This window comes from Diaphorina citri, unplaced genomic scaffold (genome assembly GCF_000475195.1).
Source record: "Diaphorina citri unplaced genomic scaffold, Diaci psyllid genome assembly version 1.1 scaffold2225, whole genome shotgun sequence".
NCBI classification, from domain to species: domain Eukaryota; kingdom Metazoa; phylum Arthropoda; class Insecta; order Hemiptera; family Psyllidae; genus Diaphorina; species Diaphorina citri.
Window position 1 is genome coordinate 14,645 of NW_007379650.1, and position 20,215 is coordinate 34,859.

A 20,215-nucleotide genomic window follows, 5' to 3' on the forward strand; every position below is an offset into this window, starting at 1 on the left:
GTCCCAAGTCCCAGAGTCTACAAACACGTCTCCCTCTTATCCTCCTCTTCCTTGCTCCCCCTCTCCCGTTTCCGCCTGGGCAGGGAGTACTGCGTCTTCTTCCTTCTCTCCCCCATCAGATCGTTATGTATCTTGTACTTGGCGCCGGGGCCCTTCCGTCGATCGCGCCTTTCCAGTGAGGAGTCGGCTATCTCTGGCGCGACAGTGGCGTAGAGATGACTAGACACGTCGCTGTCGCTGACTATGGCGTGCGACGAACCACAGGACAGCTTGGTGCTGATGTCGCGACCACAGTCTGTGCCCAGGTCTGAGTTCGGCTCCGACAGACCCTGACAGGAACACTCTTCCCGCTCCCCCCCACTCTCACTCACCTGAGGGACAAAAAAAGGGGTAAATATATTCATTTCGATCAAACAAACTGGGTTCAAAATCAAAAGTTCTAACTTTCAGTGACTTTTTCAAGAGCAGGTCCGCTACTTTCCAAGCCAATAGGCTGGTTTTAACTTAGTTCTTGGATTACCAAAGCAAACTTGATAAAAAATACCGGTAAAAATTATTAATAAGAGGTCGCTTCCTACGTAAAAGTTGTGAAAAATCCAAATCTGAGGTCAAAACTCCGAAAAAGTAACTTTAAAAGATCGAAAATTCAATTTTTAATTGCCGTTCTAATGCAAAAGTTCAAAGAGTTGTGACGTCAGATTTTACGTCAAAATGCGCAGAAACGCTTGCGCACAAACAAACGAAGCGGGAGTCATAAATTATGACGTCATCGCCTACGGGAGCGTATGCCGTGACGTCAAAGTTCACGATTTACCGGTATTTTTTAAATCGATTTATCTCGGGATCTAGAAGTCGTAGAAGAAAAAAAATCCTTTGGTCCTCATTTTTCCTGCTCTATGACTTTGCAATATCACCCAAGTAAGCGCAACTGATCTATTAGGCCTTAAATATCCTTTTCATATTAGGCTAGTTATTACTTCTTTAGGAGTGAATTCCTTCCACTTTAAAATGCTTTTTTCAAGTATCTAGATTTTTTTTTTTAGATTTTCACTTAAAAACATTTTATGTAAACGTAAACAATACGCCACTCACCTGACTCGTTACAAACTCCTCCGTGGAGTACTCGCTATTGTTGCACTTGGGTCGTGGTGCGTCCTCCACGGGCTTGACGTCTCGCAACGTTCCATCATTGTTGTGCAACGGTTTGTCCTCCAGAAACCGTTCCAGACTTCGCTCCAAATGGAGATTGTCCTCTCTTAACTTGCCACCCGGTATATCGACGTGTATGTTGGTATTGTTGATCTTACTCTGGCCGAGGATAGCCGAGTGCAGGGAGTCACTCGGGTGAGTTCGTAAGGCCAGGTTGTTGCCATGGTTACGACGCTGTAAAAATTAGTAATTATTAATAGTCGGTTTTAAAAATATTTTTTCAGCCTCTAGAAGGCCCGTTAGGCAAACAGACTGTTTCATTTGATTTGGATAGGCTTAACAGGCTGTTAGATGCTAAAAAAAGGTCGGTGAAACCCATTCTAAAATATGTAGATTCAGCCTCTAGAAGGCCCGTTCCATTTGATTCGTATAGGCTTAACAGGCTATTAGATGCTAAAAAGAAGTTCTTCCTTCTCTCCCCCATCAGATCGTTATGTATCTTGTACTTGGCGCCGGGGCCCTTCCGTCGATCGCGCCTTTCCAGTGAGGAGTCGGCTATCTCTGGCGCGACAGTGGCGTAGAGATGACTAGACACGTCGCTGTCGCTGACTATGGCGTGCGACGAACCACAGGACAGCTTGGTGCTGATGTCGCGACCACAGTCTGTGCCCAGGTCTGAGTTCGGCTCCGACAGACCCTGACAGGAACACTCTTCCCGCTCCCCCCCACTCTCACTCACCTGAGGGACAAAAAAAGGGGTAAATATATTCATTTCGATCAAACAAACTGGGTTCAAAATCAAAAGTTCTAACTTTCAGTGACTTTTTCAAGAGCAGGTCCGCTACTTTCCAAGCCAATAGGCTGGTTTTAACTTAGTTCTTGGATTACCAAAGCAAACTTGAAACTTCTTGTGGCTGGGACCACAAAGTGAGTTTAAACTCTTGGATCAAGCAATCGGATGATTTTTTTATTTTACTTTTTTTTTCAGATTAACCAATCAGATTGCTTAATCCAAATGTTGAACTTAAACCAAGACTCCGATTGTGGTCCTAGTCGTCAATAAAATTAACAAATTACAATGGAGCAGTTGCAAATGGGTAAAAATTATTAGTAAAAGGTCGATTCCTGCGTAAAAATTGTGAAAAATCCAAATCTGAGGTCAAAACTCCGAAAAAGTAACTTTAAAAGATCGAAAATTCAATTTTTAATTGCCGTTCTAATGCAAAAGTTCAAAGAGTTGTGACGTCAGATTTTACGTCAAAATGCGCAGAAACGCTTGCGCACAAACAAACGAAGCGGGACATGAATGATGACGTCATCGCCTACGGGAGCGTATGCCGTGACGTCAAACTTCACGATTTACCGGTATTTTTTAAATCCATGACGTCATCGCCTACGGGAGCGTATGCTGTGACGTCAAAGTTCACGATTTACCGGTATTTTTTAAATCGATTTATCTCGGGCTCTAGAAAAGTCGTAGAAGAAAAAGAAAAATTTCATTGGTCCTCAGTTTTTCTGCTCTATGACTTTGCAATATCACCCAAGTAAGCGCAACTGATCTATTGGTTTTTCACATGCTTCATAGTCGAAAAAGCACTTTCGCAAAATTTCATGTATGAACTAATACCCATAGATATAGGAGAAAAGCACAACAAAGGGGTCCTACAGAATTCAAAATAAATCCAAAACTAATAGGAGTGCAGATACATGAGACCCCTCAATCAAAAGATGAGACTTCAAGCTTTAAAACAATGTGCATTACAACATTCGCGCATGCGTAGTTCTCCCGTAACAGAATCAGTCCCGGAACTTAATAGCCGCACCTCGTATAAATGAAAGCTGGGTTTCACAGGCTCAACACAGAAATATTTTTCCACTGGGATTGTAGGTCAAAGACTATCGCGTATAATTCATTATGACAAACTAAACACAATTGTTAAGATAAACCCCACTTTACCTCGTGTTCCAGGTAATGTAAACTATGATTCTAAAAATTACCACACTATTTAAAGAAAAACTCGGTCTTTGTATAAATAGTTTAATAGTAGATATATACAGGTTTTATTTTATATACACTAACAAAGAGCATTGTCACTGAAAAACCAAAGTAGAGTAAATGATTCAGACCAAGGGATAAAAATTAGTTATTATTAATAGTCGGTTTTAAAAATATTTTTTCAGCCTCTAGAAGGCCCGTTAGGCAAACAGACAGTTTCATTTGATTTGGATAGGCTTAACAGGCTGTTAGATGCTAAAAAAAAAGGTCGGTGAAACACATTCTAAAATATGTAGATTCAGCCTCTAGAAGGCCCGTTCCATTTGATTCGTATAGGCTTAACAGGCTATTAGATGCTAAAAAGAAGATTGGTGAAACCCATCCTAACATATGTAGATCATAAGATCACAATAGTTCGAGCATGAAGCAGAGAAAGTTACTTTGCAAAAGCTCCTTCTTCTATTCCTTCGCCTTATCCCGTGTTCAGACGAGGTCGGCGTTTTTTTCGTCAGCCTCTCCATCAGCCTTCTAAGGTGATTGCTATTGGGCTGACATTTGGTTTTGGCTTAAAAAAAAAATCCGAGTGGATGCCAGTCGCATTCAAGACTGACCATTGCTATTTCTTTACCTAGGGAAATTTAAGGCTGGTAGGAAGAGCATAATAAAAAGTACCTGTTTTTGTTTCTTGAAGAACTTGCGTGCGGCAGTACTCTGCTGTGGATTGTAGAAGTTATTGATGACCGTCTCATTACTGGGGTGACGCGCTTTCAGTACTACCAGACCCAGACTAGGCCCTTTACTGAACGGGTCGCCTCCTGCGCCACCATTCAAATCCATAGCAGTCGCCTTCAGCTAGGGGGAATATGGAAATTCAGATTGAAATTAGGTTTTGTAAATGTAAAGTCAGCTCCCATGGCGTAGTGGTCACTGCACTCGCCTTGCACGCGGGAGACCCGGGTTCGATTCCCGGCGGAGTCAAGAAATTTGTATTCCAAGATTATTGGGTGGGTTGGGGTAATTTTAAGACAGTTAATTTTTTAGACACCTACATTTATGGCCTTAAAATTCCGCTGCCTTAAAATCACCCCAACCCAACCTCTGAAAATTTTAATCGCTAAAGTTTTTCTTTTTTTTTCACACCATTAGACCCCAAGCCCGCCTCCACACATTAACTTCACCCTGTCTGAGCGGGATCTGGAAAAACCAGCAGCACGCGATACTAACAATACGCAACGTGGCTTAACTTCAGTGAAACATTGGTAACTGTTGTGTTCAACGTGTTGTCACCGCTGGCAGAATAAAAGTAAAGGTTACTAACCTGGTTGGACGACGAGATGGACTGAGAATTCGACAGCACAGGGAGGGGCCCATTATTGCTATCGATAACATTGCGAGACCTGTACAGCGGCTTCGACTTGCTCGCCATCTTGAACCAGCCGGTCCTTACATCCGTCCTTGTAAAGCAGTAGAAGAACAACACAAACACACCGAGTAGAATACAGAACACACAGTACAGGATACTGAACTCTTCACAATAGCTTTTACTCTTCACAACTGTGAAGCTTTTACTCTTCACAACTGTGAAGAGTAAAAGTTATTGTGTTCTTCTTATCTTTTATGTTTCAGAAAAGCTATTGTGTTCTTCTTTTCAAGATGAATCTTCACAAAGTTACGTCAGAATCTATCAATATAGGTATCATAAAAGATAAATTTCTCACCTCGTCACCTCCGGAGTGCGAATGTTATCCAGAAGAGCAAAGTATCCAAACCGATCACACCGGAAACACAGACCACGCGAGTCTACGACAAGGGCGGTGAAACATAAAAGATAAGTAGAACACAATAGCTTTTACTCTTCACAACTGTGAAGAGTAAAAGAATTTTTCTCTTTCTCTACGATAAGACCGGGATAATAATAATAATAACACAACTGTGAAGAGTAAAAGCTATTGTGTTCTTCTTTTCAAGATGAATCTTCACAAAGTTACATCAGAATCTATCAATATATCATAAAAGATAAATTTCTCACCTCGTCACCTCCGGAGTGCGAATGTTATCCAGAAGAGCAAAGTATCCAAACCGATCACACCGGAACACCAGCAGTTCCTCTACCTCCAGTGAGTGGGAGAGCACACATCCGTCCGATCTCCAGTCCCCCAGTACCTAATACACAAGACATCATTCCAATATACAATAATACATAGAATAGAATAGAATATACCTTGTTTATCCTGCCCGAATAGGACTGAAAAGTCCCTTTACCCCAGCAGTCTAAACAAGGTCTCACGTGAGGACAGTGTGGCTATCATGAACGAAATCACCTTTGAATTACATCTTTCTGACTCCCCATGCCAACCTCTGAAAATTTTTATCGCTAAAGTTTTTCTTTTTTTTTTCACACCATTAGACCCCAAGCCCGCCTCCACACATTAACTTCACCCTGTCTGAGCGGGATCTGGAAAAAACCAACAGCACGCGATACTAACAATACGCAACGTGGCTTAACTTCAGTGGAACATTGGTAACTGTTGTGTTCAACGTGTTGTCACCGCTGGCAGAATAAAAGTAAAGGTTACTAACCTGGTTGGACGAAGAGATGGACTGAGAATTCGACAGCACAGGGAGAGGTCCATTATTGCTATCGATAACATTGCGAGACCTGTACAGCGGCTTCGACTTGCTCGCCATCTTAAACCAGCCGGTCCTTACATCCGTCCTTGTAAAGCAGTAGAAGAACAACACAAACACCCCGAGTAGAATACAGAACACACAGTACAGGATACTGAATAGGAGTTCTTCATAGTGGCGTAGCTCAGGGGTCATTGTACTCAACGCACCAGACACCACAAGGAGGAGGTATATCACCAACACCATCATGAATGCCTTCAGATGTGTCAGCGGGGAATGTTCCGTGTCCTCTACTTGACTAGAAGGCGTGAGGACGCTATGCAGACTGGTACGTTCCGTGGGCAGATTCCCCCCAGAGGCCTCCATGAGTTCCAGATCCGTCGCCTGTGTACCATCCGATAGCTGGGCGTTGGAATCCAGGTGACTAAGCGCTATACAGCGTACCAGTAGACACATGACGCTGAGAAACACGAGTAGTATGACAGACGGGATAATGATAGCGCTCAGTGCTCAAGTAATAGACATTAGGCAGTCCAGTGAATTCTATCGTAAGCACTTACTTGACAGTGACTGCCATCCAGAACAGTGAGCAGAGGCAGAAGTAATGCAGGGCTACTCCTATCCACTGACACAGTCGTTCCGCTTCCGTCTGCCTCAGTCCCAGCGCGAATACCAGACAGAACACACTCATACAGAGCCAGGTATGTACTTTATTACATTCTATCGTAAGCACTTACTTGACAGTGACTGCCATCCAGAACAGTGAGCAGAGGCAGAAGTAATGCAGGGCTACTCCTATCCACTGACACAGTCGTTCCGCTTCCGTCTGCCTCAGTCCCAGGGCGAACACAAGACAGAACACACTCATACAGAGCCAGGTATGTACTCTATTACATTCTATCGTAAGCACTTACTTGACAGTGACTGCCATCCAGAACAGTGAGCAGAGGCAGAAGTAATGCAGGGCTACGCCTATCCACTGACACAGTCGTTCCGCTTCCGTCTGCCTCAGTCCCAGGGCGAACACAAGACAGAACACACTCATACAGAGCCAGGTATGTACTCTATTACATTCTATCGTAAGCACTTACTTGACAGTGACTGCCATCCAGAACAGTGAGCAGAGGCAGAAGTAATGCAGGGCTACGCCTATCCACTGACACAGTCGTTCCGCTTCCGTCTGCCTCAGTCCCAGGGCGAACACAAGACAGAACACACTCATACAGAGCCAGGTATGTACTCTATTACATTCTATCGTAAGCACTTACTTGACAGTGACTGCCATCCAGAACAGTGAGCAGAGGCAGAAGTAATGCAGGGCTACGCCTATCCACTGACACAGTCGTTCCGCTTCCGTCTGCCTCAGTCCCAGGGCGAACACAAGACAGAACACACTCATACAGAGCCAGGTATGTACTCTATTACATTCTATCGTAAGCACTTACTTGACAGTGACTGCCATCCAGAACAGTGAGCAGAGGCAGAAGTAATGCAGGGCTACGCCTATCCACTGACACAGTCGTTCCGCTTCCGTCTGCCTCAGTCCCAGGGCGAACACAAGACAGAACACACTCATACAGAGCCAGGTATGTACTCTATTACATTCTATCGTAAGCACTTACTTGACAGTGACTGCCATCCAGAACAGTGAGCAGAGCATTGTTTGTTTTAGGGTTGAATGGTAGAGATTGCCTTAGGCAATAATTTCGCCCCTTGCTTGTAATTTTTGTGTATTTTGTGTACATGTAATTATAAACAATAAAGAGTAAACAATAATAATAATAATAATAATAATAATAGTAATAATAATAATAGAGCCCGAATTTCATGAAATTGCATATTTTCATATGCAAATGCATAATTTGATAATTTCCGGCATATTTCGGGAAAATTTTAAAGAATTTTTCTAAAAATCCATTAAAACTTGGTAAAAAAAAAAAAAAAAAAAAAAAAAAAAAGTAAAAACGAGTTTGTTTTTGCAATCTTGCAATAGTCCTACATACTGGACTCCCACATAATATCTTACAGGACGCTGCCCCACGAGAGAAAAAGTGAGAGAAAGAGAGAGGGAGGGGGGGGGGAGAGAGAAGGGTAGGCGAGAATAGGGTTCCGTCCAAGTTTAACTTTGGAGAACATAAAAAAAAAATAATAATAATAGTTCTCCACTTCAACAATTCAACAATAAATGTCAACATCGGAATTCACGGTAAGAGTTAAACACAGACCACGCGAGTCTATGACAAGGGCGGTGAAACATAAAAGATAAGAAGAACACAATAGCTTTTACTCTTCACAGTTGTGAAGAGTAAAAGCTATTGTGTTCTTCTTTTCAAGATGAATCTTCACAAAGTCACGTCAGAATCTATCAGTATAGGAATCATAAAAGATAAATTTCTCACCTCGTCACCTCCGGAGTGCGAATGTTATCCAGAAGAGCAAAGTATCCAAACCGATCACACCGGAACACCAGCAGTTCTTCTACCTCCAGTGAGTGGGAGAGCACACATCCGTCCGATCTCCAGTCCCCCAGTACCTAATACGTAAGACATAATTCCAATATACAATAATACATACGGCTAAACAACAATAAAATACCATGTTCCTAAATTCTTAAATGAACTACCAAATGAATTCAAAAATACTTAGAAAAAAAATACCTAATGAAAAGAGAACTTCAAAAATATTTCCTGGAAAATAATAATGAAATATGATTAAGACTAGAAACAGAGAAAACGGAAAAGACGTACCTAACAAGAAGAATTTTATTGAAATAACATGCAGAAGAAAATCATTCCTGAAAAGTACTAATGGGTACTTATATAGGAACAAAAGAAAGACATTGTTTAAGTTATATTAAATAAACCATTATTATTATTAATTTACCTCATCCCACCATACAGGGAGTGGAGGTGACGTCTTGACATCTCCACGGGGCAGTGGAGGTGCTCGCACTATCACGTATACTGGATCACGTAGTCCTGTCACGTCCACATCCACTGGAAGAGATGGGAATTGCATATTTTGATTAAACATGATATTTATTAATAGACCGAGAGAAACATTTATTGAATAACAAACAAAGCAGCTGCCAGCCCGTGACTGGTTGAACATCACAGCCAAAACCATTATTCCATTGGAAATCTTCATTCTTGTGGGGGGGCGTCTTTTTTCTTTAAATTTTCAAACATATGTACCTATAATAAAGTGTGTTAAACGATAGTGATGTGTAATATGGTCTATGCTAAACTTGAGAGTTTTGCATTTGATTCGGATGTTTGAATATTTGTTTGTTCCGCTCTAACTCGCGATTGCCTGGTCCAATTTTGATGAAATTTGGTACATGAGTTTATAAGAATCAAGGCACGTCGATCCTTGAAATTTGGGGTCCCTGAATTTAACGGGGCCGATTTTGTGGTCTGCGGATTTCAGAGTTCAATAAATAGAATAGATGAGTCATCATTATTTCTAAACTTGTGTTATTTCTACAAAAACAATTTTGTCAAAAGACCCCAATTCTTGCTAAATCTATTAATTATTTAAAAAAGGGCAACCATTCTTTAAATCTTTTGAGTGACTTTAAATTTACTTACCCAATTTGATACCCACTACACTACTCGCTACATCTTTGCCGTCAGCAGTAGAGCGGCGGGGGAACAGAGATGCAGTCTCATACATGACTATCAGTAGTTGATGTGACGTAGAGTGAGAACCACGCTGTTCTAGTTGATAGAATAGAGATGCTGGGACCTGTAGGCTAGGCACAAAAAATACACCAATAATTACCCTAAATTACCCAATGCAGTCCAGAGAGTGCAAAATTACAATGCTCAAACAATAAGTATTCTTACTGCTCTTGGAACTTTTCTAAGTGCTAGAATGTTAGAAGTAGGTACTTGCTAAGTGCCAAGTTATGTTGAGCACAAATCATCTTGATTATTAGCAAGCATATTATGATTGTTTTAGAAAACATACTCAATCGGCCAGATGTAGGTACCTGAGGAACAAATATCAAGACGCATAATCTTAGCTGTCATGCCACAAATTATCACCTTCTGAAGTGTATATTGATGTTGGTAAAAACGAAGAGTGTTTCACCATCTTATTTCGTAGCAATCAAGCAATCATGCAAATGATTGATTCTGTGACTGGCTGTTGCGGGGCCCACTCAGCCTCGTGAGGAAAGTGAGTAGCTAGGTAATATCAATACGCATAGCGACCGGTACCAGCATGGTAGGTAAACATGGGTGCTGGATTATTGCGATATCTGGAAAATCCTACAATGGCTGCAGTGAGTACCAAAGTTGTGGTATAATAACACAAGGAAACGACATTTATTGGTAGGAGTCGAATCAGAGGTTTCCAAGTTGGAGTAAAAAATAACAAAACTGTTTAGGATCTAAGCAAAAGATGGACTCACCCCTATTATCCGTAGTGGTGGTGCTAGGACAATACTTAGTGTCTTCAGAGATGACTATCACAGATATAGTACTGGTATGATTGATATCACCGGATATAAACTCACAATTCCAGGTGCCCGAGTGATTCTTGGTGATGTGATCGATAATGAGTGTGCTGCAATAGGAAAATAACAGTGTTATTTAAGGGACTTCGCGTGCTCGCTACGCGGGGTTGCGCATACGTTCGATGGCAATTTGCATTTTTAATTTGTTTTATCGAATGCTCTGTACCCATAAAGTTCTCTTCTCTTACCCCAAATCAAATCATGAATTCTTTGTGGTAAAGAAAAGAGCTTCTTCACAACTTTCGTGAGTATCACAGATTACCAAGTGCCTCACCGACTATTAAATCTCATCATCAATCTTTTTACACTGGTAATGCAGCCACTGATCGCTACTCGATTAAAGTAGCTACTCAATTGTCCTCACGAGGCTGATTTTTTTTCTTTTTTATTTATTTAATTCAATTCAATTATTTATTTATTGAACATAATAATAGATATACAAAGGTGTTTTTCCCAAGTCAATATTGACTTCTAAGAAAAACTTGTTATATTTTTCAACGCTGAATGAAATAACTTCTCCCCGCATTGTACCCCGCAATCCAAGTACAGAGCTGAAAAAACTTGGACACCACCGGGAATCGAACCCGGTACCTCCGGCGTGCAAGCCTAGTGTAATACCCACTCGGGCACGGAGATCTTCTCTTACCTCTCTCGTATGCCGCTGTCCCGGGGGAATTTGCTTTCTATTTGTACCGTCTGGTCAAACACAATGTTCGGATCCTGACCTCCCCAACTCCAATTCATAATGGTATCATCATCCGTGACGTCAGCATTTACCACTCTACATTGCAGCTTCAGTGAGTCCCCTTCGAACACAAGCTAAGCGAGGGAGAGAAGAAAATTTAATAATGGAGCAGTTGCAAATGGGTAAAAATTATAAATAAATGGTCGATTCCTAAGTAAAAAGTTGGGAAAAATCCAAATCTGAGGTCAAAAAAAATATAATAATGGAGCAGTTGCAAATGGGTAAAAATTATAAATAAATGGTCGATTCCAATGTAAAAAGTTGGGAAAAATCCAAATCTGAGGTCAAAACTCCGGAAAAATAACTGTAAAAGGTCGAACATTCAATTTTTATTTTCCGTTCTAATGAAAGAGTTCAAATATGTGTGACGTCAGACTTTACGCAGCTGTTTTTTTTTCGTCCGTTAGGTAGCGCCACTATGCAAGCGCGCTAGCGAAGGAGCAGAAAGAACTACGCAGAAACGTATGCGCACAAACACATTAATGCTTTGCCTGCGAAGGAGCTTCGCTCGGACATTTGATGTGACGTCATCGCCTACGAGAGCGTATGTCGTGACGTCAAAGTTCACGATTTACCGGCATTTTTTTAATCGATTTACCTCGGGATCTAGAAGTTGTAGAGGAAAAAGAAAAATTCCGTTGGTCCTCATTTTTCCTGCTCTATGACTTTGAAACATCACCCAAGTAAGCGCAATGATATATTATTCAAGTAGCAGGTATGAACTGTAGAACTCACAAACAACTGTACTTAAAAGTCATTTTAACTCAATTTGTGGACCTGGCCATAAGAAGAATCGCTGATATCCATTGAACAGGTGTAGATGGGCCTGAATAGTATTTTTTTTTTTCAAGAGGTTTGATAGAGGAAACTGTCCAGGTTAAGGTCTTACCATTCCAAAGTTGAGGAAAGAAGGAAAGCAGGCTAGGAGAAACCTAGCCGTTCCAAGAACAAATCATATCTGTTTAAGATAGTTTGTCCCGGGCGGGAATCAAACCCGCGACCTAGTGCTTACAAGGCAGGTTAGCTGAACTCGACTTTTTAACCCAAAATAAAACTCAAGTTACTGACCTTTTTGTCACCCAAATCTAGCTGGGAATTCAGCTCAACCTACGTGGGGATTTAGCTAACCTACCTGGTTCTGGCTAGGCCTGAGCTCCAATATCTGCACATCATCCGGTACCAACCAATCACACTTGAGATGCGACGTTGCCGTGTGTAACCAACAAGATCCGTCATCGTCGCTCAGAGTTGCCAAATCTTCTCAAGAAACACTTAGCAACGGGATTCCTAAATCCTGCACCAAGAAAACCAAAGCAACACCTGCCAAGAAAATCAAAGAAACACCTAATAACAACGCTATTCCAAAGCCCACTATCAAGAGGAACAAAGAAACTCTTAGGAAGAGAAATGAAACACCCACCAAGAGAATGAAAAAAACACCCAGCAAACCAATCAAAGAAGCACTTATTAAGACAATTAAAGGAACACCGAGCAAAGCAATCAAAGAAACGCCTAACAACGGGATTCAAGAATCACCCATGCCAATGACACCCTTGAAAGTATCCCAACTGACCAACCCGGATCGAGTGTTTACTCTGGGCACATCCGAAGTCACCAATCAGGATCGTCCTAGCGTGCATGAAGTATCCACGGGAACACCCGAAGTCAACCATGAGAATACAAGAGCTTCTTTGTTCCTCTTGATAGTGGGCTTTGGAATAGCGTTATTATTAGGTGTTTCTTTGATTTTCTTGGCAGGTGTTGCTTTGGTTTTCTTGGTGCAGGATTTAGGAATCCCGTTGCTAAGTGTTTCTTGAGAAGATTTGGCAACTCTGGGCGACGATGACGGATCTTGTTGGCTTGAGCTCGTTGATGTTGCTTTTAGAAACATACCTTCGTCTGCTTCATTTAGAGGCTTGGCCTCCTCTATTTCATCCAAAGGCTTAAGCTTAGATTCTCCTATCTCATTCAGAGGTTTGACTTCCTCTGTCTCATTCACAGGCGTCTCCTCTTCCATTGCTGTTTCATCCAGACACGTGTCGCCTTCATGAGAATAGTACAGATGTGAATGAAACTCCGAGAACAGCCGAAGTTAATCGGAATAGTTCGCAACAAGCGTTAGCTCCAAGTACACCGACAGCCAATAACTGTAACCGTTCAGACGAAGAGTTAGCAGGATGTCGCCTTGAGTCTCATGTTTCACATTAGATGTTTCTTTCTCTAAAGGACTGCAGAGAAATCGAGCATGCGTGAATGTCCCTTGCATGGTTGATTTCTGCGTAATTGTCCCTTCCGATTGCTGCGTAAATGCCCCTTGCATAGTTGACTGCTGCGTAAACGTGTCTTGCACAGTTGACTCTTCTGTGTCCATAGCTTGCAAGGGAGACTGTTGGGTGACCACGTCTGTGCGTGACTGTGTAAATGTAAATTAATAGTGATAGTAGAGAATGACAATGAAATAAAATACAACAGGTAAAGATAGGTAGTAGTTATACGGCTAAACAACAATAAAATACCAAGTTCCTAAATTCTTAAATGAACTACCAAATGAATTAAAAAATACTTAGAAAAAAAAATATATATAAGGAAAAGAAAACTTCAAAAATATTTCCTGGAAAATAATAATGAAATATGATTAAGACTAGAAACAGAGAAAACAGAAAAGACGTACCTAACAAGAAGAATTTTATTGAAATAACATGCAGAAGAAAATCGTTCCTGAAAAGTACTAATGGGTACTTATATAGGAACAAAAGAAAGACATTGTTTAAGTTATATTAAATAAACCATCATTATTATTATTAATTTACCTCATCCCACCATACAGGGAGTGGAGGTGACGTCTTGACATCTCCACGGGGCAGTGAAGGTGCTCGCACTATCACGTATACTGGATCACGCAGTCCTGTCACGTCCACATCCACTGGAACAGAGAGAATAGAATAAAATATACCCTACTTAGTGTTTATATTGCCAGAATATGAAACTGAAAAGTATCTTTACTCCCGCAGTCCAAACAAGTCTTATGTATATTTGGTGCAATATTTTTAAAATAGAGGTGGGCAAGAGATAGGAGGTGGATATCAAAATACAGACTTTTTTTTACTGACTCGTGATTATGAACCTACAGAAAAGAGAAATATGGTTTGAAAGAGGGTTTCTCTTGGCTTTCAGGACCATAAGACTTTTAGAGTTCCCTCTATCAAACCCTTCCAAGTGGAAAAAAAAGAGGGGGGTTTAAACTTTGAAGTCATTGTATAACTTCTAAAGTCTACATGACAATGACGGAGTTTTTACCTTCCATTTGATGACAAGCTATTCGATGACATTGACTTACCTAATTTGATACCCACTACACTACTCGCTACATCTTTGCCGTCAGCAGTAGAGCGGCGTGGGAACAGAGATGCAGTTTCATACATGACTATCAGTAGTTGATGTGACGTAGAGTGAGAACCACGCTGTTCCAGTTGATAGAATAGAGATGCTGGCACCTGTGTGTATGAAACCAACATTCAAGTTAAAAGAGAACCAAAGCCAGCCACAACTTGAGTTATGGGTTATAGTAACTTATAGTTAGCTTGGTTGGTAGCGCGTCTACCTTGTAAGCGATAGTCCGCGGGTTCGATTCTCGAGAACCCGGGGCGGATTTCAGCCTGAATATCCCTTCAGGTTCGTTCTCGGAACGGCTAGCTTTCTCCTATCCTGTTATTTCGGGACGACAAAACCCTCCGTTGTTACATTTCCCTTTATAAGAGAGATTTTACCAATGGGAGAATTTTTAATCGCCCAAAAATGAGTTTTTAATAATCCAAAAAGGAGGAGTTTTTAAAAACTTCTTTATGGATCAATAAAAATTCTCCCATTAGTTAAGGTGAATTCCACCAACAATGTATTAGAAAAAGATGAGATTTACAATAGGAAATGAGGAAGCACAACTAACCTGTACAGAAGACTCGAGTACTTTCTGACGAGTAGCGAGTTGTGCTGTTCTATTGCTAGTGTCACATAGGAAGAATCTGCCTGTGACGTCACCACTATACCACGAACATGTAATACCTGTAGGAGGAAACAAAGAAAAGAATAAGGATTTTTTTTTTCTACTGTGTGATTTCCTTCTTTATACATATAAAAATCAGATAAAAATAAATAAATTATTCTTATTTCGATTAAGATGTTTTAAATTGGTGAGCTTTCGATGTCACTCAGGACATCATCTTCAGACCAAGATAGATGTTGAGGTTTGTTTAGAGGTAGACAAATGAAATTTTATTAGTCAGCTTTGTTAGCTTGGAAGGTAGAGCGTCTGCCTTGAAAGCGCTTGGTCGTGGATTACATTTCAGCGCAGGTTCGGATAAGGTTCATTTTCGGAACGGCTGGTTTTCTCCTTTTATGGTCTAATTCCCGTTTCGCTTTCAGAATGATAAAACCCTACCACTTACTTCAGATCCCTATATCAAACTTCTTTAAGTTTATGCTAGCTGACAGAAATATTGCTATTTTAGGACAGGTAAGACCAAAAAATCCCTTTCAGTACTAACCTATTGTTCCTAATAACCTGAAGCGTTCTTAAAAACTTGATAGTTTCCTTTTGTGATATTTCCTACTATGATACTGTCTTTTTTATTTATTAATTTTTTCTACTGTGTGATTTCCTTCTTTATACATAATATATAGGTACCTACATTTTTATATATATAGAAAACTTAAATGTAAAATTGTAAATTGTGTATAATGTTGTAACAATCACAATAAAATATATATATATATTTTTTTTTAAAGAGGTTTGACAGAGGGAACTGTAACTGCTATGGTCTTATCGTCCCGAAATCGAAGAGAAATATATTGAATTGAATAAGAAATGTGATTAAAAAGTGAACATAGCCAGCCTAGTTCGTAGATTTGTATAAGCTAAACCCGACTTTTAACCGGAAACGCGATGAGAATCACAGAAGAAAAAAAAATTGCCATGAAAAAGTCTGAAGAAAATGCCATGAACCTGAGCTGTTTCCTCCTCAGTCGACACAAACTTCAGCTATTCAGCTGAAGTTTTAGACGAGGAAGATTCAGCTCTATGTTTCATGTGCTTGTGAATGAATTGTCATAGTACCTAAATAAAAAACATCTACCATTTGCCCCTACACCTAAGCTTCAGAGTGGGGCCAGCTTAATTAGGTTGGAGGGTAGCGTGTCTGCCTTGTAAGCGCTAGGCCGCGAGTTCGGTTCCCACCCGGGGCGGTTTTTATCCTCAACAGATAAGGTTCGTTCTCGGAACGGCTGGCCTTCTATCCTGTCCTCCTTCTCTCTTCGATTTCGGGACGATAAGACCTTAGCAGTTACAGTTCCCTCTATCAGAACTGAAAAAAAAAACATATACAATAATAAAAAAAAGTTTTCCGCTTACCAAAAAAGCTCTCCCGTATAATTTTGAACGCCTCCACTGCCACACTGGATGGATGTGACTGTAACGTAGGTAATATACTCTCCACTGAAGTAACCAAACGAGAACAAGCACGCTCTTTCTCTTGAGCAGCTAGTAGGAGAGGTTTGGGTAGATGCATTACAGCTGAGGTGATGTCGATTAGAATAGAACCTGAGGAAATATTAAAACAGAATATTAAAAAGTTGGTTACCTTTTAAGGAACACGACACTTGGTAAAACAACTAAAAATCAAGAGGGAAAATGAAAATAGTTCCCTTTTTTTGCTTCACAAATTAATTTATTATTTACCACACGACGTTTCGCCAGTTACGGCATCTTCAGTGGTAAATGTAAAAAATAAATAATTTCATGAAACAAGAGAGAATGGGCTCTAGTCTTGATTTTAAATCATTACATGAAAGTAAAATTAAAAAATCAAATCAAGAATAATAATAAACTGAATATTAAGAGCCAGCCTAGTTAGCTTGGTTGGTAGCGCATCTGCCTTGTAAGCTCTAGGCCATAGGTTTGATTCCCGCCAGGCGCGGATTTTATCCTGATGGGATAATTGTTCTCGGAACGGCTGGTTTCTCTTATCCTGTCTCCCTTCGATTTCGGGACGATAAGACCTTAGCTGTTACAGTTCCCTCTCTTAAACTATTTAAAAAAAGTTACACGTTTTTTTCAAGAGGTTTGGTAGAGGGAACTCTAACAAAGGAGGTCATATCATCACACATTCAAAGAGAGGAGAACGGGATGGGAAAAAGCCAGCCGTTCCAAGAACAAACTTTATATTATATCTGTTTAGAATAAAGTTTGCACCGAGCGGGATTCGAACCCACAATCTAGGGCTTATAATATACATACGCGCCGCGCCGGCCAAACAAACCTTAAGTATCTGTTTATGATAAAATTTGTAGAAAGCGGGAATCGAACCCACCACCTAGTGATTATAAAGCAAAACTGCTACCCTCCAAGTTAACTAAGCTGAAGTGCTGAAGAGTTTCAATTTGTAACACACAATAATTTAACATTTCGTTTGTCTGTGTTTGACACTATCTTTTTGAACGTTTGCCTATTTGCCAAATAGTGGAATACTTACATTTTAGCTATGGATGGCAGGTGTGCAAATGTGCCCTCTTTCAGCTGTACCAAAGCATTCTGACCCAGTTTCCTGGAAAGAAAATAAATAATTTACATAGTAAACATAAATAGTATAGATAGATAGTTATAAATAAAATTATGGTTAATCTTAATTTCATACAAAATGCATGGAAACTGAAATATTAATAGTGAAATCCTGCCAAAGAGTACCTACAATTTTTGGTCCAATAATACCTATGCTATGGAAAATATGTGAAGTGTGCCCTGTCAGTTACTTATCTAGGTATACACCACACTCACTGTTTTTGGTCATCAGTATTTATACTTACAAGATTTCCAAGGAATTGAGACCCTCAAACAACTCTTTGCTGAGAAAACTAATTTTGTTGTTTGATAAAATTCTGAAAACAGATGATAATACATTAATTGTAAAATATTAATTACCTAGATAATTACTTATTATTTATTCATCATGAACTGAGAAAACTTCAATAACAAATTGTGAAGACTCTCTTCATAAATTTTCTTGTGAAATTATCATAAACTTCAAAAGTACATATTAGTACTAAGGAGTATGTATAAAAAATTACCTTAAAAAAGACAAACGAAAATACCATGTGGGTATGAACTTACAAAGACTTCAAGTTGGTCAAATTTGAAAATGCTCCAGGTTCAATGACGGAAATTTGATTTTTGTTCAGATCTCTGTAAGAAGAATGACAAAAGAATTGGATCAAGTTTTGGTACCTACAGAGAAGAGAGAATTCAGCTTTACTAATTAATACCTATTCAACTTCTGTGAGACTAATTAAGGGTATCTTTATGTTTTCACAAACATATTTTTATACTTATTCTACAGTACACCCTCAATTTTTATGTACCTAGGCAATTATTTAAGTAGATTATGCAACACTTTTTTATCCATTAAAGAAATAGGGTATCTATATTAGGTACCTACTCAAGTAATATGACAACAACCTGTTTTTCAAGTACTTTACTTTAATAAACTCAATAGGTGTATAGAACAAAGCAAAGGTATTACCTAGGCAATTATTTAAGTAGATTATGCAACACTTTTTTATCCATTAAAGAAATAGGGTATCTATATTAAGTACCTACTCAAGTAATATGACAACAACCTGTTTTTCAAGTACTTTACTTTAATAAACTCAATAGGTGTATAGAACAAAGCAAAGGTACTTATAAACAAGTCACTTACAGCTTTTGAAGATTAGGAAACTGAAATGCATTGGTGGGTATTTTGCTGATTTCATTCTCTGACAGATCTCTGAAACAAAAACATAAATGTATAATTATTATCTTCAAACTAGTACCTACATACCTACTTTGCTACTGAAGAAGGATTCACAAATGTAGACACCACTTGAAAAAGGTATTTTTCAATGTTTTAAATCCTCTCAGAAACTAGGAAATGAGAAGCCTTACCAAATAGGTATACCTACCTATTTGTATTAATATTTAGTTGTTTTTTTACAGATACCCTTTACAACTTTAGCTATGAAATTAAGAATTGCAATACATTATGGAGCTACACAAGATCTAAATACTTACACTGTTGAAACCTCGGAAATATTTGGATAAGTATGAAAGAACAGCTCATCCAGATCTTGAATCCGAGCATCAGGAGTACCACACTTCAACTTGTACAAATCTCCAAATGAAAACTGAGTTTTGGGCTTCACCTTTGAGCAAACACATTTCATCGGACACAGTGCTTCCCCGTGAGATTTGATAGGTACCAAAGCACATAGGAGGGCCAGTGGTATCCATAAACTATTCATGGTTTCTATCTTATTGGTAAATGACTACCAAATCATCTTGTATGGCCAAACTTCTTACATCACACATTTGGTAATTTCCAAAAGTGTTTGTAACACAGTGATGTGTTTCATTAATCACACGAATTATTTCAAAAGCAATTAATTACATACATTTTGGTATCTGAGTATTGATCAGATAATCTACAGACTATTTAACATTGGGTGTTTTTGAACTCAAAACCCAAACACATACAGAAGAACTTGGGTAAAATAAGAGTGAATTTGTGAAATTAGATGTTGGAAACTGGTTGATTATAATCCCTAGGTTTTAGAGAATAACAGGATAATACTTTCCACTTGAAAACTAGAGCTTTTACACAAAAGACACAATTTTAAAGATAAGTTATAGTTATGGACTTTTGGAATATTTTTGGAGACTGGAATATAAATAAATTATAAGGTGACTCTTCAATAAAATGCATTCCGGGTATGCTCATCTTTACGAATAAAAATGGGAAAAATTATCACACCTGTCATTCAATACCCCTACACTCACCGTGTGTAACTTGGCAACGCTGTCAAAAAATCAACCAATGAAAACACAGGAATCCAGTAAACAATAGACTTCATTGGTTGATCACTCCGAACCCGATCACTTCTGATCAATAGGAAAAAAAATCGACTACCCGATTCCCGATTGTCGAGAACTTTGGCAAGGCGGTAAATTGAAAAAGTACGTTGAATTGAAAAAGTACGTTGAATTTGAATTTGTCATTTTCGGACTTTCGGCAGCAGTAACGACATTTCTAGTAGGTAACTGTTCAGAGTTCCTAATTTCTAAAACCTAAATTAAAAAAAAATCTTTTCC

The 20,215-nt window shown here is 39.4% G+C and overlaps 1 protein-coding gene across 1 annotated transcript; it reads right to left on the minus strand.

The window, feature by feature from the left end:
• LOC103518517 lies at window positions 1–19,746 on the minus strand. The gene is made up of 25 exons (XM_017447832.2): window positions 19,139–19,746; window positions 18,786–18,854; window positions 18,200–18,271; window positions 17,896–17,967; window positions 17,565–17,636; window positions 16,691–16,704; window positions 16,445–16,633; window positions 14,984–15,099; window positions 14,378–14,534; window positions 13,851–13,963; window positions 13,195–13,453; window positions 12,679–13,083; window positions 12,173–12,297; window positions 10,942–11,114; window positions 10,191–10,345; window positions 9,746–9,767; window positions 9,364–9,527; window positions 8,657–8,769; window positions 8,181–8,306; window positions 7,396–7,405; window positions 7,040–7,201; window positions 5,726–6,282; window positions 3,818–3,997; window positions 1,093–1,383; window positions 1–371 (listed from the first exon to the last, which is right to left on the minus strand). Exons 1-25 carry the CDS (start codon window positions 19,366–19,368, stop codon window positions 18–20), a joined length of 4,200 nt encoding a protein of 1,399 aa, XP_017303321.2. The 5' UTR covers window positions 19,369–19,746; the 3' UTR covers window positions 1–17.
• Window positions 19,747–20,215: the final 469 nt, after the last annotated feature.

What these genes read in the sequence shown, in the direction of transcription:
- LOC103518517 (XM_017447832.2), bottom strand. Translation starts at nt 19,368, where the DNA reads ATGAATAGTTTATGGATACCACTGGCCCTCCTATGTGCTTTGGTACCT. An exon ending in TCCCTGTATGGTGGGATGAG is followed by an intron (nt 8,307 to 8,656) that starts GTAAATTAATAA and finishes CTTACGTATTAG; the next exon opens with GTACTGGGGGACTGGAGATC. An exon ending in TCTTCAAGAAACAAAAACAG is followed by an intron (nt 1,384 to 3,817) that starts GTACTTTTTATT and finishes TAATTTTTACAG; the next exon opens with CGTCGTAACCATGGCAACAA.